Source organism: Pteropus alecto, unplaced genomic scaffold, assembly GCF_000325575.1.
Source record: "Pteropus alecto unplaced genomic scaffold, ASM32557v1 scaffold67, whole genome shotgun sequence".
NCBI classification, from domain to species: Eukaryota; Metazoa; Chordata; class Mammalia; order Chiroptera; family Pteropodidae; genus Pteropus; species Pteropus alecto.
The window spans coordinates 9,306,064-9,326,384 of NW_006441061.1; the positions used below are offsets into that span (position 1 = coordinate 9,306,064).

General features: G+C 68.2%; 1 protein-coding gene across 2 annotated transcripts in view; it reads left to right on the forward strand.

The window, feature by feature from the left end:
- Positions 1–144: 144 nt before the first annotated feature.
- The window catches only part of GPSM1 (G protein signaling modulator 1), a 21,767-nt gene continuing 1,590 nt past the window's right edge, over positions 145–20,321 (forward strand). Inside the window, exons 1-13 of one of the 2 annotated variants that reach the window (XM_025051224.1) lie at positions 145–684; positions 2,970–3,191; positions 3,503–3,638; positions 4,378–4,520; positions 5,036–5,159; positions 5,354–5,469; positions 6,223–6,378; positions 7,242–7,350; positions 7,824–7,947; positions 13,131–13,201; positions 13,927–14,106; positions 18,921–19,077; positions 19,420–19,628. In XM_025051224.1, coding sequence (XP_024906992.1) covers positions 521–684; positions 2,970–3,191; positions 3,503–3,638; positions 4,378–4,520; positions 5,036–5,159; positions 5,354–5,469; positions 6,223–6,378; positions 7,242–7,350; positions 7,824–7,947; positions 13,131–13,201; positions 13,927–14,106; positions 18,921–19,077; positions 19,420–19,628 — 1,911 coding nt within the window. In that variant the 5' untranslated portion in view covers positions 145–520. Of the gene's footprint in view, positions 685–2,418; positions 3,192–3,502; positions 3,639–4,377; positions 4,521–5,035; positions 5,160–5,353; positions 5,470–6,222; positions 6,379–7,241; positions 7,351–7,823; positions 7,948–13,130; positions 13,202–13,926; positions 14,107–18,920; positions 19,078–19,419; positions 19,629–20,321 lie in introns of those variants that run through there. The other variant, XM_006918106.3, reaches the window with a different exon arrangement.

Sequence of the window (20,321 nt, forward strand, 5' to 3'; positions counted from 1 at the left end):
GGGGTGGGGGGACCTCGCCAGACAGGGATTGGCTCTGCTCCAGGGGAGCCCTGGGGGCGATGGCTTCCCTGGCCTGGGCGGCTCTGCCCGGGGGAGAGTCGGGGCTGGGGCTGCCAGCACGTCCTGTGCATCACCTCCTTCCTCCCGTCCTTCACAAACGCGGGCCTGGGCTCCTTCGAGCTGGGCTCTGGCCCAGAGCTGGCTTCAGGGTCGAAGCAGGGCGAGTTTGCGGAGGAGCCAGGGAGAGTGGGAAGGCGGGCACAGCCCCCTCGGGGACGTCCTTTGGGCTGCCTGCTGACGGCGCTGATCCCCTTGATCCCTTGATCCACCCCAGTTCCCATGAGCCCTAGGCGATGTGTCTGCGGGCCTGGGGTGTCCCGCAGCCGAGCCGCCGGAGCCCTCAGCCCACCGCCCTGGGGTGGGGAGAGGCAGGGGAACCCCCAAGCCGACGCAGCCCCAGGACCAACAGCTAAGGTGGGGCAAGGGCTGGCCAGCCAGCAGAGAGGCCCGGAGCCCGGCAATGCCGGCTGCAGCCGTGGAGGGCCAGCCTGCGGCCCTGAGCTTGGCAGAGAAGGCCGTGTGCAAAGTGGTGTACGGTGCGCCCCGCCCGCGCCCGCTGCTGCTGCCCGTGGGCCTGGAGCTGTGGCTGTACGTACAGAAGATGCGAAACCTGCAGAGGAAGAGGTGGGTGGGCGCCCGGCAGGACACGGGGCCCTCGGGCATGTGCAGGCCTGGGGAGCAGGCGATGGTGCCAGCCTGGAGGTCAAGGTGCAGTGGGAGGTTTTTGCCATGAGCGGAGAGAGTAGGGGCTTGTAGCCCTGGACACCCTGCCTGGTGCCTCTCCAGGTGGCCTCCCAGGTTGCCAGGGGCCCATGCTAGACCCCCCAGTGTATGCGATGATGTCCCATCAGGGGGCCCCGCCCACCCCCTTGATGTCTGGCCCCCAGGCCCTGCCCAAGCCAGAAACCTTTGCTCTGAAGCGAGGTGGGGAGGGCACCAGGCCCCGCATCGGAAGTGCCCATGCTTCGGAGCCCAGTGCCCCCACCCCCGTCACCTGGAGGAGAGGGCTGTTCGCTCCTCAGGTGGCTCGCGAGCAGCTGGGCAGGGACCAGCAGGCCCCAGTGAGGAAGCCCCGTGCGTGACCCCGTGGAGAGGGTGGGGCCATCTGTGATATGGCACCCGCTGCCCTCCCCAGGGCACTGGGCGATGCGGCCAGAATGTGGGGGGTGGTCCGCTGTCCTGCTCTCCAGGCTTCACCCCTCACCCCGGGCTCCCTGAGCGGTCTCAGGGCTCCGCTTGAATCTGTGGGGGGCAGGGAGGTGGTGGGTCCCGGAGCCCAGACCCTGTGTTCCCCTCGGAGGAAGGAGCCGCTCCCCCAGGACGAGGGGCCCCGATGCTGGGGAGTCGTGGCTGGGCGAGGGGCCTGGCGGAGGGGGGCGGCTTTCCCTGCAGAGAGCTGAGAGCCAGCGCCCCTCCCCGGCCGCGGTGTCACCGCCCGTGGAACCGTCTGCACTGCTCGTGTTCTCGACGACACGGGGAGGGTGACGGGCATGTGGCTGTGTCAGGCATCCGGCTAGCGTGGGGAAGCTCGGGCCGAGACGACTGCTTATTTTTAAGGTGCCGTGGTGGCCCCCAGTGACTCCCGACGTCGCAGTCGCACGGAGCTCCCGGGCAGGGAGGGGCGGGGCCTCGGGCGCCCTCCTCTGTAGCTTTCCCACGCACTCCGATGACCTCAGGAGCGATGGTGACGAGACAGGGGCAGCCAGGGCCTTCCTGCCACCGCACAGGGCGCGGCCCCCCCTTTCCCAGGTCTCGTGGGTGTGGGGTCACCGGGCTGGGGGCCGCCTGACCCCCTCCTCCCAAGGCCTGCGAGGAGCCCCCGCACTGGGCCCCACCCCTCCCGCCCCAGGGCAGGGCAGTAGGTCAGGCCTTCAGCCTGGGACCCATGCGACCAGCTGGGGCAGGTGGGAGAAGGCCGAGCCCCTGAGCGGTCCAGCCCAGGGCCCCATAGCGGGGCGGGCCAGAGCCAGGGCTGCCAGCCGTGCCCCGAGAGCAGCTCGCCCGAGGCCTGGGCCACAAGGGCCTCAGTGAGCAGGTGCCACCTCGGGGCACTGTGCAGGGCCCAAGGGTCAGGGGCTTCTTCTCCCACCTGACCAAAGGTGGGGCGTGAGGCCAGCACGGCCCCCAGCAAGGATCACACCGGCAGTCACTCAGGGCCCTGCGCCCTTGGGGTTAGGCCGCGTGCACAGGGCAGGAACTAGGGCGGTTTTCCAGGGATCGGGGTCATCCTGGGACGTGATACTGTCCACTTCCTCCCATGGCAGCGGTGGGGGGTGGGTGGGCAGCATGGCGGGAACAGCTGTTTCTCAGGCCAGTCCTGGCCAGCAGCCAGCAAAGCACTTCTCAGCTGGGGCAGAGGGGCAGGGAGGGGCTGGGGGCTGGCTGACCCTCTGCTCACAGGCAGCCATGCCCCCTGCAGAACAGGGTGAGCACAGATGATGGCTGAGCTCCCAGCCCCTGAGAGCTTGCTGGGTGCCCCGCCCCCTGCCCCCAGGATGCAGGATGGGGGCTGGGCTGGGCTCAGATCCTGCCTCTGTGACCTTGACCAGCTCACTGTGCCTCTCTGAGCCTTGGCTGTCCTCGGTGGAGACCAGGATGAAGGGTGGCCCCTGGCCTGGGCAGCCGGCACTTGGGGGCTAGTGGTGTTTGGAGCTCAGTCACTGCAGGTCTTGCTGCAGTCTCAGACTGACGGCTTCTCCCGGGGTGCCCCTGGGCCCTGGCAGTGAGGAGGTTTGGGCACAGGTGAGCCGCACAGGTGTGCCAGCCTAGGTACGGTCACGGCATCAGACCCAGCGCCTGCGTCTGGTGTTTATCCAGTAAGGTCTGGTGCACAGGCGTGGCACGGGGACCCTGTGGTCCGAGGTGGAGGAGCACGGGTCCCCAGGCTGTGAGCCCTCCTCTCTGCCCAGGATGGAGGCCTCCTGCCTGGAGCTGGCCCTGGAGGGCGAGCGCCTGTGCAAGGCTGGGGATTTCAAGGCAGGCGTGGCCTTCTTCGAGGCCGCCGTGCAGGTGGGCACCGAGGACCTGAAGACACTGAGCGCCATCTACAGCCAGCTGGGCAACGCCTACTTCTACCTGAAGGAGTACGCCCGGGCGCTGGAGTACCACAAGCACGACCTGCTGCTGGCCCGGTGAGCCGCGGGCACCGGCGTGGACACGCGGGGGCCACACGTCACCTGCCGGGTCCATCACTGGGCGGGGTCTGGGGGGGCAGTCACCGGGCAGGCTCTCCTAACATCGACTCTGGTTTCAAGCCACCCAGCTCCCCCTGCCCCAATCCGGGGTCCCCCGACAGCTGCAGGCCGTGCAGGGCCTCCCCCTGACCTGCCCAGAGAGAGCGATCGAGCCACGACCCCCGCCCCAGGCAGGCCCTCCCAAGGCCTTGCCCTCCCGTGCCCGGGCCCCTGAGCCTGGCAGGCCCCTCACTGCCCCCTGCCCCCAGGGCCATCGGCGACCGCATGGGTGAGGCCAAGGCCAGCGGGAACCTGGGCAACACGCTCAAGGTCCTGCAGCGCTTCGACGAGGCCGTCGTCTGCTGCCAGCGGCACCTGGACATCGCCCAGGAGCAGGGGGACAAGGTGCGTCCTCCACCCCCAGCCCACAGCCCCTGGGATTGGGGCCTGTGGGACACATGCCACTCACAGCCCCCTCCTCTCACCGTGTGGGCGGAAGGTGGGAGGATGGCCCCCCTCAGAAACGAGGGCTCTTTCTGCGTGTGTCGACACTGCGGAGCTGAGGCCTGGCTCCCCAAGCTGGAGTCCGCAGCCCCCCATCTTTCATGGCAGTTCCCCCCTCACTGGTCTCCCCCCGAATCTGCCAGCACCCCATCGCTCCTTCCGGGGCCCAGAGAGAGACGGGTGACACGGCCCTGGGAGGAAGCGTGGCTGCAGAGGCAGACGTCAGTGAAGTAGCTGCCGTGGACAGCAGCCTCGGTCCGGCCCTCTGCCAGACACCTGACCGTCCCGCTTTGCGACCTCTCCTGTACCCCTGTGAGATAGGTGTCCTTGCTCCCCTACACAGACAAGGAAATTGAGGGTAGACGGGTGACATGACTCACCCCAAATCATGGCGTCTGGCCCTGAGGCAGAGTCCCTGGGCTTCAGAGCGGGACCTGGCCACCTCATTGGGTGGACCTAGTCACGTCCCACCCAGGTCCTCACCTTTGGGACCCCAGGTCCAGCTAGGACAGTGGGCCAGGCAGCAGGCGCACTGGCTTTGCAAGCACGCCCCTGGGCGACGTCCCCACCCAGCAGCCCAAGGCTGGGGGCTCCTGGGGGTCTGTGGCTGGAGGCGCCCCAACCTCGGTGCCGCCCGCAGGTCGGGGAGGCACGGGCACTCTACAACATGGGGAACGTGTACCACGCCAAGGGCAAGCAGCTGTCCTGGAACGCTGCGCAGGACCCTGGACACCTGCCCCCGGACGTGCGTGACACTCTGCGCAGGGCCTCCGAGTTCTATGAGTGAGTGGCCCCGAGCCCGTGCCGCCGAGCCGCTGGGCCCCTGCCTGCCGCTCCGGACCTGGCAGCAGCCCCAGCAGGAGCGTCCACCCCCAGCCCTGCCCGCCCGCGGTCCCGGGAGGGACAGCCAGGCCACCGTCCTTCCCCGCCCCCGGGGTCTGCTGGGACCCCATGAAACCCTGCGTGTCCCATGTCACGGTCCCTCGCAGCAGTGGAGAGAAGCGAGGAAATGCTCAGCCAGAGCCACGTTTAAAAACAACATGGCTGGGAAAAGGGCCGGGACATTGGGCCGAGTCCCCGGGAGGGACAGCGGTCTCCCCGGAGAACAAGGCTGCACCTGGGAACCAGAACTGGGGAGAGGGGGAGCCCTGACCCGGGCTCGGAGCTCAGAGAGCACCACGGGGCACCAGAGCTAAAGGGGCCCTGGGAGGGGCGGCACGGAGGACCCTGCTCGGTGTTCCCTGGCGGGGGGCCGGATCACACCCGAGGGCTGTGGCTCAGACGGACTCGGCCCCCAGGAGGAACCTGTCCCTGGTGAAAGAGCTGGGCGACCGGGCAGCCCAGGGCAGGGCCTGCGGCAACCTGGGCAACACCCACTACCTGCTGGGGAGCTTCGTGGAGGCCACCGCCTTCCACAAGGAGGTGGGTCGGCGGCGGGGGCGGGGCGGCCTGTCAGCCCCTGCTTCGGCTGGGCTTGGTGCAGGGGTCCTGGGACTGCTCCCCCCAGATACGCAGACGTGGGGCCAGCCACACTGGGCGGGGAGGCAGCACCTGCCACCCACGTCGGGTGGCAGAGCTGCTGCGTGACCACTGGGCCGCGGGATCTGCGTCCACAGCGCCTGGCCATCGCTAAGGAGTTTGGGGACAAGGCGGCCGAGCGCAGGGCCTACAGCAACCTGGGGAACGCCCACGTCTTCCTGGGGCGCTTCGACGTGGCTGCCGAGTACTACAAGTAGGTGCCCTGGCACCCAGCCAGGGAGAAGATGGGCCCGGGAGGCACCCACCCCAAGGTCGGGGAGAGTCTGACCTCCCAGCCCCCCAGGGGCCACCCTGGAAGGGCAAACTGACAAAGCCGGAGTCCGGGGCTGCCAGGGACAGGGGTGAGCACAGTGCCCCTCACTCGTGTGCCAGGCACAGAGCCGGCCTTGGCCGAGGGCCTCCCGGCGCCAGTTACTGGGGGGACCCCGGAGCTGTTTTTGCCCCTCACAGTGGCAGTGGGGTGCAGAGATACTATTACCACAGGCACTCGGAAAGGTGAGGGCCCCTCTGGCTCCTGGGGGTCCCTGACTTGTGCCAGGACACCCTCTGGGCCACCTGCCTTCTGGCCTGAGTAGCGGAGCGGTGGCCGCTGAGCAGAGACCAGGTCATTCGCACTGGGTTTTGGGCTGAGCCCTGACGCGCCAGTCAGGACCCTGAGCCAGGTGTTGCTGTCCCGGGCCCCCCATGGAGAGGCAGAGATCAGGGTGGTGAGGGACCCCGGCAGGAGTAGGCGGAGCCTGGCGGGGCCCTGTCCTTCCGGTTCCAGCAGAGGCGGGTGCTTCGGCCATGCAAGAAACCCCAGGTGGACCTCCGGGCAAGTGGGCTGCTTCCCCCACAGCCAGCTACCCCTCGGCCGGGGAGGGGCGTGGGCCGCGCCCTGCCCCGGGGCGGGGGTGGGGTGGGGGGTTGGTGCTGCAGCTGTCCCGGGGCTGCCCCCTCTGTGCAGGAAGACGCTGCAGCTGTCGAGGCAGCTCAAGGAGCAGGCGGTGGAGGCACAGGCCTGCTACAGCCTGGGCAACACCTACACGCTGCTGCAGGACCACGAGCGCGCGGCCGAGTACCACCTGCGGCACCTGCTCATCGCTCAGGAGCTGGCCGACAGGTGCGCGGGGGCAGACCCGGCTGGGGGCTCCCACCACCCGCAGGCCCTGGCGCAAGCCGATTACAGCCGCCCAGGCCTGAGTCCGAGGCCCTGCTCGGCCACTGACCACTGAGTGACCCCAAGCAGGGCAGCCCTGCCTGGGCCTCGGCCTCCCTCTGTCCCTGGGCCACGCCGCCCACTAAGTGGGACTGGGTGAGACCGGGTGACGCTGGGCCAGTCACGCGCGGTGCCCCTTGATACAGCTGCTGGCAGGTTTTACTCCAGTTGCCCAGTCCATCGACCCTTCAGCCTATGTAAATGTCAGTCTCGGTGGAGGGAGAGCCAGACTGGGGACTCCTAAACAGGCAGCCCAGACTGGGGACTCCTAAACACACGCGAGGCCGGCTGGGCAGTGGCCGGAGGCAGAGCCACAGGCTGCGGAGAGCAGGGGCCACGTAACAGGCCGCCCCGCCAGGAGGCTTCAGGTGGCACACACCTTCTCTTTGGGGTGACGAAGACGTTTTGGAACTAGCTTGTGGCGATGATCACAGGCTGTGAACATGCATGTTGCCACCAAATCGTGCCCTGCGGACGATTAAGCTCTTGTCAGACCGTATTTTCCTCGATTTAAAAATTAAGGGCTCGAAGGGCTGGGGTCACCACCGCCCCCAAAGATGGAAGGAAAGCAAGGGGTCCGTGCCTCGCTGGCCACTAGGGGGCGAGCAAGGCCAACCAGGAGCCCTGGCAGCCAGGCCCCCCCCACCTCCTCTGTCCACCTCCCACCATGTTGGGCCTGGACCCCCGGAGACTAGGGGCTTGGGAAGGCTGGCCTGGTGGTCAGGCCCAGGGGGGTGCAGACGGTGACTCAGTTTCCCTCCCCACAGAGTGGGCGAGGGCCGGGCATGCTGGAGTCTGGGGAACGCCTACGTGTCCATGGGGAGCCCGGCACAAGCCCTGACCTTCGCCAAGAAGCACTTGGAGATCTCCCAGGAGGTGCGCTGTGCCTTCCTCCCCCGCCCCAACCACTGTGGGAGCCCCCCAGGCGCTGCCCAGCCCACTCCAGAGGGACTGCCTGCAGGGCCAGCCCCACGTCCCTGGAGCAGAGGCTGGGGTGCAGCCCTGGCCCCCAGCATTCCATGGGGAAGTCCCACCAGGCCCACCCTTTGGCTAGCTCCGGTCCACCCGGTGAGCCCAGACGGAGCCTGAGGGGTGGACAGGAAGCTTCACGGGCTGGGAGGTTCACAGCCCAGCACCAGATGGAGGGCCCCACGCTGCCCGAGACCTGGCTGCCTGGGGCCCCAAGCCGTCCTGCGGTGTGAGGGGGGGTGGCCTGGGGTGCAGGAGGCACTCCCACCCGGGGTAGATGCCCAGACTCCACCCTTGGGGCACAGTGAGGCTCGGTCCCTTGAGGCCTACGGAGGGCCTCCCAGCAGCCTGCCCACTGACCTGGCCCTGCCCGGACTCAGATTGGAGACCGCAACGGGGAGCTCACAGCCCGCATGAACGTGGCACAGCTACAGCTGGCACTGGGCAGGCTGACCAGCCCGGCCGCCGCAGAGAAGCCAGACCTGGCCGGCTACGAGGCCCAAGGTGGGTTCCCGGGCTGGGGGTGGGGGATCCTGTGGCCGCGGTCGGGATGCAGGGCCTCGGCGGGCAGGGCTGTGACAGGAGGACCGCCCTGGCTTGGGGCACTGGCTTATGCAGGGGCTGTGGTGTGGGTTGCAGGGAGCTGGGCTCTCCTCCACACAGCCGCCCAGGAAGAGAAGGGCCCCCCCAGGAGGTGGGGGAAGTGACGGGGTGTCCAGGGTGCCGGGGGCACAGATAGAGGGCCGTCTCTCGAGGCAGGTTGGGGATCAGGAGATTAGAAGGGTGGGGGCAGCATGGGCAAGGGGGTAGCCCAAACACCGGCATCCAGGCCGGTTCTTTGTGGTCACTGGAGCAGCAAGGGCCTGTGGCCACACTGAGCCCCCCAGGTTTACCACCCAGGGGCACCCCAGCAGGCAAGAAGAGGAGAGGGCCCTCACTGCCCCTCCTAGCCACCCAGCCCACTCGGGCTGGAGGCTGGGTCTGGGGGAGAGCTTCCCTTTGGGCCAGAGTGGGAGGGGCTGGAGGAAGAGGGTGGGGAGCTGGTCCACCCACCACAGTAACCTCAGCCTGCTGCTGGGGTCGCCATGAAGCTCAGCAATGTGCACACAAGGACAGGACGTTCCTTGCAAAGCAAACAGATTCATAAATTCAGGGTCTGTGGGCGGGGGACACCCCGAGCTGGCTTCTGGGGCAGCTGCAGGTGGGCGCAGGGCAGAGCTAGCCTTCCCCTCCCCACCCACACGGCCTCAGCCGTGGTTCTCCAGTTTTCAGAGTCCGGTCCCAGCCCCCTGCAGGCCATGGTTCCAGGGGTGCCCACTCTGCCCCAGCTCCTAAGCCCCTTGGCCTGCCCAGAACCGGGCCGGGGTTTCGGAAGGCAGGCGGCTCGGGCCCTTGAAGGCCACCTCCAGGCCCCCGGCGGAGGGCCCGGCATCTGGACAGGCTCCGGCAGGGCCGGCCCGACCCTGTGTCCTGCCATTCTCCTCCTCGGAGCTGAGGGAAGGGGGGCGTGTGGTGAACGGCGGGCTGTGCAGGAACAAGGCAGCTTCTGTCCTCCCCACGCCCCGCTGGAGCCTCCCCACGGGGCTGCCTGCTGGTTGGCCACCAGCAGAGGGCAGGGCTGGGGCTCGGCCGGCCTCCCGGGAGGGTGGCTGCCGACGCAGCAGTGTGCGCAGTGTGCCCCGGCCGGAGGAGGCCTCGAGGCGGATGCCCTGAGCGTGGGCGGCCCAGGGGAGCCTGGCAGGGCCGGGCTTCCTGCAGGGGCAGCACCGTCCATCCCTTCACTCATTCACGCATTCGCTCATGCGCGCTAAGCCAGCGTGGTGGGCTGGCCGTTTCCGGAAGCCGAGTGCCCACCTTCTGGAAACTGCCCCTTCGGGGTGGGATGGGACAGTTGCATGTCCAGACCCTGTCAGTTTGGGGGGAGGGTGAAGGGAGCCAGGTGAGCACCCGGGAGGGGCGTTAACCCAGCGAGGGGGTGGGTGGAGGAGCGGCCCTAGGGAAGGAAGGAGGCCCTGGGCGGGTCCAGAAGGATCAGGAGGGAGGGAGCGGCGGCGGCTGGGGGCGTGGCTGGGGCGTGGCCCGCGCGGTGTGGGCGTGGTCTGGGCGGGTGTGGCTGGCTGGCTGGAGGCCCCGCCTCAGGGGCTCTTTTCCCGTCTTGATATAAAGGAGGGCCCTTCGTACAGCTAGAGGCCCCAGAGTGGGTCTGCGGGGGCCCCGGGGGGCCCCTCCTTGTTACTGTTCCCGGGCTGCGATCAGCCCTCTTGGGTGTCCTGGGGTGCCCCACCTTGCCCTTCCCAATGGAGGAAGCCATCCCTGAGCCCTGCAGCGCTGCCGGCCTGCCCTCTGGTGGATGTCCCCTGCCTGTCCCGAACGGGCCTTACAGCTAGAGGCCCCAGAGTGGGTCTGGGGGGGCCCCGGGGGGGCCCTCCTTGTTACTGTGCCTGGGCTGCGATCAGCCCTCTTGGGTGTCCTGGGGTGCCCCACCTTGCCCTTCCCAATGGAGGAAGCCATCCCTGAGCCCTGCAGCGCTGCCGGCCTGCCCTCTGGTGGATGTCCCCTGCCTGTCCCGAACGGGCCTGGGCTGTCCTCGGTGCCACAGGGCATAAACTGCCCCAGTCCCCGCTGGCACAGCTCGGCAGCTCCTTTGCCCACTGGTCCCTGCCCAGGGCGTCCTCAAGCAGAGCAGCAGGCATCCGCCGGACACCGCAGGGGTTGGGATGGGCACGTCCTAATGTCCGAGCAGCAGCCCAGGCTGTGGGCTCTGGCCCTGGCTCCGCCGTGTCCGGGCCAGCCGACCAAGTGACTCCATCCAGCTGTGCCTCAGTGTCCCCACTGGTCACCGTGGGAACAGCACCTGGAAGGGACGAGGGCACAGCTCGTGCCCCCTGAGGGGGACGCGTCCCTGTCCACCCGTGTACTCAGAACACGGCTGGCGGCCCACTCCCGTGCTGGCGCCGAGGGCACACAGACCAGGCCGGAGTGGGCCCCCTCTGCCTTTATGCCTGTGCGTTCTGCAGCGGCTATCCGCTCAGCCTGGGGCCAGCCTGACTTCCCGTGAGCCCTGCCCCAAGCGTGCACACCTGTAGCCCTGCCTACCTGTGTCCTGCCCCTGGCTTTGCCCTGGAGGCTCTGTGACCTTGGCCAGGCAGCCACCCTCCCTGAGCCCCAGTGTCTACAGTCTTGGGAGGGTGGCCAGGACTTATGCTGGACGCGGCCAGGAGGAGTCAGTGCTTGGGAAACCACACACAGGGTCACACACTCAGGCACTTCGTAAACAGTAGCCACTCATTTTACTTCCCTATTAAGCACCTACTATGTGCTAAGTGCTCCATGCTCAAGCTCTAGGGGCATACCAGTGACCAAAACAGGCAAAGACGGCAGCAAATCATGTGTCAAACAGGTAAATCACGTGTCCCAAGTGCTTTGGCAGAAAGGAACGTAGGGGGGCAGGTTAGGGACAGTGAGAGAGGCAGGACGTAGACACTCGCAGCGTGGCGGGCTCCTGGAGGCCACCGTCTCAGTCAGCTTGGGCTGCACAGCGAACGCCGTGGACCAGTGGCTGAGACACGCCCTGTCCCGGGTCGGGGCTGGGAGTCCGGGCAGCGGGGTCTGGTTGGGGCAGTCCTTCTGGCCAGCAGACAGGGTGCATGGGGTGTGGGTGGAAGAGAGCGAGCTCCCTGGTCCCTTCCCATAAGGGCACTGATTTCGGCACAGGGCCTGCCCACCCTCATGGCCCCGGCCAACCCTCGACACCTCCTGAGGCCCCAACTCCTAACACTGCCCCCTTGGGGTTTGGGCATCAACATATGACACAAACAGTGACTTTTGAGTAAAGACTTGGAGGAGGGGAGGGAGCAAGCCACGAGCCTAAGTGGAGGGACATCCCCGACAGAGGAACCAGCCCTGCAGAGGCCCCAGGCAGGCGTGAGCTGGCCCACGGGGACAGCAAGAACGTTGGGGTCGGGGCTGAGGGGCAGAGCCAGGCCAGGCGGGACCTCATGGGCCCTTGCGTAAGCCCCCACCCCACGCTACTGGGGTGCCTACAGGGTCCACAGAGGAACAAGATCTAACCCAGATGCCACCGGCATCGCTGGCCCCGCGTGGAGAAGGCTTTGGGGGCAAGGCTGGGGCAGGGAGGCAGAAAACAGAGGAGACTCAGGTCCCAGTGGGTTGGCACAAGGCATCGTGATGCCTGGTGGGACAGAAATGATGGCAAGGGTGCCGGTCAGTCTGGGGCGGGGCTCAGGGCAGTCTGCAGAGCCTCCCCTCTTGGTGGGGGGATGGGAATTGAGCCAGTGGTGCCGGGGCCTGAATGCCCCAGTCAGGCGGCTCAGCCAAGGGTGCGGAAGACCTCTGCCTTCTCCAGACAGAGGGCGCATTCAGCCGGGCCCACGGGGCCTGCCGCCCTCGGGGTGGCGTGAGGGGACCCGCCCAGGAGCCGGACACTGTGTGTCAGAGGGGCGTTTCAGCCTCTGCTTGGAGGGCCAGCTGGGGCAGGAGCAGCCGTGTGGGGCTGGGGGCCCAGCGGACAAGGTGGGGAAACAGAGTCAGGCCTTAGGGTGTCAGGGGGCAGCCCAGGGATAGGCCCACAGCCAGGCCCTGGCCGGCGATGGAGCAGGGCCTCCGCTGGCTGTGGTGAGTAGAGGGCCCTGGACAGAGGCCACACGTCCCGCGGGCCGCTCAGCCGTGGGACGGAGACGTGCCCATCACTGCATGGGGGAGGGGGTGGGCGCTGCCCCCAAGCTGTGCAGTTTGCAGATGGACCGATGTTTCTTCCTAACGGGGTGGGTGGCAGCAGGGGACCCTGACCCCACTCTGCCTCGTCACTTTCAGCCTCATGACATGGAGTCAGGCTGTCCGCTCTGGGGCAGAGGCGGGCCGGGCACTGACCACCACGCCACGGGGGCAGGGCCCTGCTTTAGGGTGGTCATGCGAGGGGTGGGAAGGGCAGCAATGGCCCTAAGTCCTGGATCCACACGGCCACCTGAGCACTTCCAGGGCTGGCCGCTGCCTCCTGGTCAGGCCGCTGCAACTGCCCCCACCCTGGGCTCCGCGACAGCAGCCATGGACCAGTCCAAAGGACACTGCATCCCCACCCGAGGCCGTCTCACTTCTCGGCTTCTGGAGAGCAGGGGGCAGGAGGCCAGACAGGGAGAAGGCACAGCTGCCCACGCCATCTCTTCCCACCTGCCCAGTCCTCGTGGGGCCCCGGACACTGGGTTTGGGCTGGTCTGAATGACTGACCACCGCCCTCCCTCTGGGGACTGTGCCCAAGGCAGGGACTGTGGGCCCAGGCCTGGGTCAGGGAGCCATGCCGAGGGCAGGCCGTGTGGGAGGGGGTCTGGGTCAAGCTGCCACGCCACCCACCGCGCAGCTGGGCTTCATGAGTGGGCAGGAAGAGCTGGGTCTAGGACTTGGAAGCTGGACCTTATGGGGGGGCAGACGCCAAAGCCAGACCCCGTAGGCCCCTGGTGGGTCCATCCCATTTCGATGCCTGACCACCCGTCCAGTCAGGACATGCAGATCCGGGCCACACTGAGATTGCTCCACGTAGGGGGGAGACGCCCATCTTGGCCCCCCGAGGGCAGGCTGGTTGATGGCCCTCGGCACCCCAGAGGGCCCCGGGCTATGCCAGCTGACCTGGAGGCCAGGAGTCGGCGTCAGCTGACCAACCTGCTGAATTCCAGGGGCCAGGCCCAAGAGGACGCAGCGGCTGAGCGCAGAGACCTGGGACCTGCTGAGGCTCCCGCTGGAGCAGGTGAGTGGGGGCGGGGCGGGCGGCCAGGGGCTCGGGGGACCTCAGCGGCGTGGCTAACGAAGCAGCCACAGTGTTGGCTGAGCTGCCAGCGTTCCCGTCCACGGCACGTCCCCTGCCATGAGAGGCAGATGTGCCCTCTGCCTGCAGAGGGGCCCCCGAAAGGCCTTGGAGCACCAGTGCCTGCTCCCTCCCACTCGCTTCGGGGTCCTGCCGGCCGTGGCCGTGTCCCCCGGGGACAAGCCACAGTCATTACACATTGCAGACTCCTGTGTCCCTGCCCAGCCATGACCCCAGTGTCCTTGCCGGCCCCTCCTCCTGGCTGCTCCTTCCTACTCAGACTCTGCCCTGGGCCCACTCTACCTGCCAGGGGTGCCGTATGCCCTGGGGCTATGGCCTAATCCCTCCAGGCCTCCGGCTGCTACAGTGGAGACTGGGGGCCTGGTCACCCACAGCCACGCGTTGCTCAGTGTGGGAAGGTCGACATTTGTGGGGTCAGATGCCCAACTGGAGCTCCTCCGGCACCCACCCTGGCTCCCCCTGCCCCCAGGCCCTGGGGCCTTGGCTGGCCCTCTCTTCCTCCTCCCCCGGGCCAGGGTGTCAATGTGTGTCTGTGAAATGGGGGTGACTGTACCTGCCCGGCCCCGCTCAGGGCCCTGGGATGGGGCGCATCGGTGTGGAACTGCGGGTGACCCCCACCCACGCCTGGCCTTCCTCCCTGTCCCCAGGAGCAGAATGGAGACAGCCATCACTCTGGGCACTGGCGGGGGCAGGGCAGGGACTTGCTCCCCGCCCCAGTGAGGAGCAGGAAGGGCCAGGAAGGGCCGGACACCGCTGAGAGGAGGCCCCGGGAGGGCAGCCACTCCCCGCTGGACAGCGCAGACGTCCGGGTGCAGGTGCCTCGCACGGTGGGCCACTGACCCTTGAGCTGCGACGGGGAGCCCTGGGAGGGACCTGGGAGACCACTCCAGGAGGCAGAGGTCACGGCCCTGGCTGTGCCCAGGACCCGGTGGGCACCGGGCGTGCGGGCAGTCCAGGACACCCAGTGCAGGCACAGTGTGTGATTGTCAGCTGATCGGACAGCTCAGGTGGTGGCAGCTCGGGTCCCTGGGCCAGGCCACAGGCCCCGTCCTCGGACAGGTCAGCGTACAGAAGTAGACTAACGGATGGGGGCTGGGCGGACTGATGGATGGGGGACCGATGGACTGGTGGTTAGGTGGATGGACAAATGGAGGACAGGGGCCAGGCCTCTTACTACCTGGCAGGTGTCCCACTGTGCCCAGCAGCCTGGGCTGGCCTTTCTAGGCTCATGGGAGCTGGCCGGGGGTCAGAGGTCAGCCTGGAGCCAGCGTGCAGAACACTTGGCCCCAGCATCCACGAATCAGTCTAAAAACCTCCCCTCCGAGGGCTCAGTCACGCGGGACCCTTCCCCACATGCCCTCTTCCCCACAAGCCGGGGGTCTCCGCTAATCCCATTTGACCCCGTGCTGCCCACCTGGTGGGGAGGAGGGAGGAGGCACCAGAGGGGGTCCCATGGGGGGAGGGCCACAGTTAGGCCACGTGGGTTCTCAGGGTGAGCCCAGCCAGAAGGGGCCTGGCAGGGAAAGCCCCCCGCTCCCCCCCGCCCGTGCCGGACGCTGGGGAGCTGCCTAGCAGGAAGGGCCTTGTGGGGTGGGGCAGCGGTGGGTGGAGCCTGGCTGTGCCCAGGGCCCTGGCTGCCCCAGCTTCTCCACCCAGGGACCGCATTTAGCAGGTGACAGTGCCGGCTGCACCCACCATTTTTCATTCTGTGAAAGGCTGAGTGAGGCAGGGGGTAGAGACTGCACCCCAGCCACCCAGGCCCACGGCAGGGAGAGCAGAGCAACTTGTGTTTTGGGGTCCCTGCACCCCTAACCACACCGGCCTCCCCCACGATGGCCGTTTGCAAAGTCTCCCTGAAAAGGCCACCAGGACAAAGCTGTGCACCCCACCTCCCATCCTGGGGGTCTCAGAGCTCTCCCCGTGCCGGCTGGGCTGACCCCGTGTCGAGTGTCACCCGGCCAAGCCCCTCTGGCTGCTGTCCCGGGCACCTCCTCCGGACGGAGACAGCGGCCGACACTCAGGCTTTTCACCTGCAGTGCAGCCCCAAGAGGGGAAACCGAGGCACGGGTGGCAAAGAAGCTGGCCGAAGGCCTCCAGCTAGACAGTGGAGCTAGGGTCGCCCTCTGGCCCCCGCAGCTGGCCCGTGTGGAGAGCATGGTGGGGCTTCGGGCCGTGCCAGTGCCCCCGGAGGAAGCCCTCCGGCAGAGTGCTGACCGCAGTGGCGGGCCCTGCTGCCCGGCAAGAGGCAGCCTCGGAGGGCCGGGCCTGGGCTGCGGGCGGGGGCCCCTCCCCAGGGCTCGAGCTCGTGTGGAGGGAGCAGGACAGAGAGGGCCCTGAGAGGGACGTTCAGGGGTCCCCCATCCTGCCCTCACCTCTCCTGCCGGGGCTCACAGCCGCTCCCCCAGGGCCGGTCATGGTATGAGAGGCTGGGGCGCTTCCTGAGCCGGCTAGAGCTGGGGGTCCACGGGCCTCCCAGAGCAGCAGAGGGACACTGAGGCAGGCGGCGTGAGGCCGGGGAGGGCCCTGCGTCCACGGGGCCTGGGCCTGGGCCTGGGGCTGGGGCTGGGCAGAGGCCAGGGGCCGCTGCGTGGGGAGGGGGCCGTGCGGGGTGCTGAGGGCGCCAGGCCCAGCATGGGAAGGCTCCTCTCTCCAGCTCCCACCAAGCTGCGGCAGCCCCGGCTCCGCGGGGGAGGCTCGGAATCAGAATCGGGCTGAGGAAAGGGGGCCTCCCACGGCCCGGAGAAGGAAGCCGGGGGCCTGGTGTCAGAGTGGGAAGCTCACGCCACACAGGTTCCCATCCCCCTTGGCCCTCGGCGTGACAGCCGCCGGCCCCGAGCCAGCAGCACAGAGCGCGCTCAGGAAACCCAGCTCTGATGTTTACGGAGTGCGCTGTGCGCGTGTGTCTGTGTGTGTGTCTGTGAGTGAGTGTGTGCGTGTGTGAGTGATGGAGTGCGGGTGGGTGGGGATGGGGAGGGGCCCTCAATCCGGTCCTATTTAAGAAGCCAGCTCGCGGGGCCCTGTTGGTCTCAGCAGCGGGGTGGCACTGGGCGCCACGGGCAGGGTGGTGGCACAGGCACCTTGGCATCCCGCCTGGGGTCCACGTGGCCGAGCATCCCGGCCAGCCCCTGGAGGCTGCTGCTGTAGGAGCTGCGGATCCGGCGTGAGTGTGGGGCTCCCAGCACAGAGGGAGGCTCGGGGAGCACCTGGGCCCGTGCGAGGCTGGACTCAGGCAGAGCTCTTCTCCTGGGGGGCGTGCAGCTACCCCAGGGGTGGGGATGGAGAGGTTTGTCCAGGGCCCTGAGTGGGGTGAGTTCTGAGTTCGAACGTGTTCTGCGCGACCCCTGCCCTCGGTCCTGGGCAGCCCCAGGCCCATGGTGGACACAGTTCTGAGGAGCTGGCCTGGGGGTAGGGAGTGTGTGGGAGGGTGAGGCCTGAGGAGGCCCTCTGAGACCTCCAGATGGAGGATGAAGCCTGGGTTTGGGGCAGAGGAGAGATTGGGGCTCGGGGGTGTCTTGCTGGGGCCTAGAGGGTGTCGGGGGTAAGGGTGCAGGGCCTTGGAACTTTCCAGAGCCTTGCCGTGTGCACCTGTGGCCCCTGCACCCCACGAGGCCAGGGTCGGCTCCCCTCGGGTGGCTCAGGCCCGAGGAGCAGGGCCGCCAGCCCCAGCCTCGGCTGGAGATGGGCTCTGGCTCCGGCCTCAGGGGCCTCTCTGCACAGCAGTGGGGAGCCCTCCGCCCAGCCCCAGCCACAGTGCTGATGCGCCTGTGAGAGGCCTCGGGACAAACCCCGCTTTCCTTTAGGTGTGTCCCTTGAGCCCCGAGTTCAGCCCAGGGGAGGCTGGAGGAGTGTCGGGGTCACCCTTGTCACGGGAGGGGCCTGGCCCCATTTGCCTGGCCTGGAGCCCACCTGGAGGCCCCGCTGTCTCCGACGAGGCCCTGGCCCGGGCCCCTCTGGGCCCCTCTGAGCATCTGTCGCTCCCCTCCAGGCTCTGTGGGGCTGGGGGGGAGGCGGGTTGCAGGAGAGCAGAGCATTGAAGGAGGTTCTTGAACTCCCCCGAGCCTTGACTCTGGGCCTGCCCTGTGGGTAGGGGCAGGGAGGGGAACCCAAGTGCCCGGAGCCCTGGAAGGGGAAAGGTCTCTGTCCTCCAGGCTGCCACCTGCCAGCGTGGCCTACAGCACAGGACAGCGGGACCAGCTGCCCACAGCCCCCTGCGTGCTCCGGGAGGCCAGGCTGGTCCGCTCCGGGGTGGGGGTGGGGTCTCAGCAGCCCCTTGGTACTTTGACCTTGGAAGGCTGTGCTGGCTCCGTGCCCTGGCCCCCTCTGAAAGAGGCTGGCGATGGGGTGTCTCGAGCTCAGGAGTCATACACGTCGGGCGGCACTGGCACCCAATGGGTGACACCTTTGCTGCTGTGGTCTGTGAGCCCAGCTCTGAGCAGGCCCCGAGGGGGCTAAGAGGTGCATGGGCCGGGTCTGGGCAGGGGGCCTGGTTTCCGAGGGGCAGTGGATGGGGCACCAGTTCGCAGCCAGAGCATCCACCTGTCAGCCCTCAGGTCCCTGGACCAGGGCAGGGGTGTCGGCCCACTCTGGCCCTGCCCTCTGGGGGCGGCCCGACAGAGCCCGCCCTCCAGCCGCCCCTCGTGTGGATGCATAAACGGAGGCCCAGCGTGGGGGTGGGCTTGCCAAGGTCACCCTGCCAGTTGGCACTCAGCCAAGCCTGATGACCTGGTCTCGCGTCACACCCCAGCACTCTCCCTGCCCTACAGACTGTGGCCCCTCCAAGGACCTCCCACCCTTCCCGCCTGATCCCACCAGTGGGACTTCCCCAGGCCCAGCAGGTCCCTCTAGGGTCAGCCATCTGCAATGCCCAGCCGCCCACCTGCCGTGCTCAGCCGCCCAGAGCAGACCCTGGGCCTCCAGGCTCGCCTCTCGGCCAGCATACCGGGGGAGGGGCGAGTGGATATTAGCACTTCCTCTGGCCTGAGTAGCCCACACCCAGGGTCCTGACTTCCCCATATCCGCTGTCCTCTGCGCCTGTCCACCAGTCCAGGACCTTAGGAAAATTTTGCCCAGACCCCACCAGGGGTGGGACTGCGGTGGATCATGGGAGCCCTCACCTCCCCCAACTTGGGCGCCTTGTCTCTGGTGATATGACCTGGCACTGACCACTGCAAGTACGCACAACAGCCGGCAAAGTGCCCTGCCTGCCAGGGGTCGAGTTGCTGGTTTGCTCGCTCCCTTTTTGCTCACTCGTTTGTCGGTCAGCGGCACTGGTGAGGTGCACAGGCACAGGTGGGGCTCACCGCGGAGGCTGACAGAGAGAGGGGAGGCCCCAGGGACGGGAACCCCCACTGCCGGCAGGTAGTGGTGACCTGTGAACTGGGCTGTGCAGGTGGGGTTGGGGGGCAGCATGTGGGCAGCGGCATGTCTGAGAGAATGAGGGGGCCAGGTGGGGGTGGTGCTGGGAGGAGGGGGAAAGGCAGGCGGGGGCGCAGGTTTGGGGCAGGGTGGCTAGCAGAAGCGGGAAAGTCGGTGGATGAGGGTCGTGACCTTGGCCCAGGCTGAGCGGCCGCCTTGGTCACGTCTGGGGTCTGAGAGGGCAGTGGCTGGCTCTGTGGTCAGCGCTGTGGGCCCTCCTCCCCAGAGCCTCCCTCGGGCCCTGTCCTCCGACGAGGAGTGCTTCTTTGACCTGCTGAGCAAGTTCCAGGGCAGCCGCATGGACGACCAGCGCTGTCCCCTGGAGGAGGGTCAGCCCGGGGCAGCCGAGGCTACCGCGGCCCCCGCCCTGGAGCAGAGGATCGGTGAGCGCCCCCTCCAGGCTCCCGTAGGCCTCGAGGGGAGTGGGGCCCCCGGAGCCCCGGCTCCTGAGGGCGGTGGGCACCAGCTGCAAAGTGCCCCCTGTCACCACGAGCTCTTCGCCCCCGCCTCGCCCAGAGCCGCATCCTGGGGAACGTGTCATCATCTTGCCCGCCCTCCGGAACGCGGTGTCAGGCTCATCAGCCTCGGGGTGGGCGTGGGAGGGCAGGCTCTGCTCCCATCACCTCCTGGGGGGCGGGCGGGGGCGGGCAGGGACAGCTGGGAGCCCTTGACGGCTGGGGGGGCCACGGGGGCGCCCTCCCCGGGCTCACCGCTGTCCCCCACAGCCCAGCCGTCGCTGACCGCCTCACCGCAGACCGAGGACCTCTTTGACCTCATCGCCAGCTCCCAGAGCCGCCGGCTGGATGACCAGCGGGCCAGCGTGGGCAGCCTGCCTGGGCTGCGCATCACCCACAACAACCTGGGCCGCCTGCGTGGTGACGGGGACCCCCAGGAACCAGGGGACGAGTTCTTCAATATGCTCATTAAGTGCCAGGTAGGCCGCAGGGAGGGTGGGGTGCCTGGACCCCGGCCCGCCCCCGCCTTCTGTAGTGGAGGCTCCTGGCCAGTTCCTGAGTGGGGGGCAGAGGAACGGCCAGCCGGCTCCGCAGGTGTCACTGAGCGCCCATGGGTGGTCAGACCTGGGGCCTTCTTCCTGGGACGCTGAAAAGGCCACCCAGGACGTTCTCAGGTCAGCTGTCCCCTGCAGCGCAAGAGCTCAGAGCCCGCGGGCCACCAGGCCTCCAAGGCCCCGACCTCGGGGGTCCCTCCAGCCTCCCACCTCTGGACTGGGAGAGCCAGGGGCCAGACAGCACCCCCAGAGTGGGGAGAGCGGGGCGTCTAGCCAGGCGGAAGTGCAGGCGTGGTTTCGGGGTCCAGCAAGTCCCAGTGAGGCGGGGGCAGCAGCATGGCCACCCTGCCATGGGATTGGCAGGGATTGGCAGACGTGACGTTCGTCCCCACAGAGGAGAGGAAGGCACAGCCCCGGGGGAGCCCGAGAAGCCTCAAACCCGGCCCCCGCCGAGCCGCCCCGAGCCCCCCGAGCCCATGCACGCAGGCTCCGGCAGCTGCGCCTGCTCCCCGCCCTCCTGCTCCGGAGCCTGCGGAGGAGCCCCAACACCGCCGGCCACCGGCCCCGCTGCCCGCCAGCCCCGGCCCCTGACGCGGCGGGCGTCCCGGGGGCCTCTGC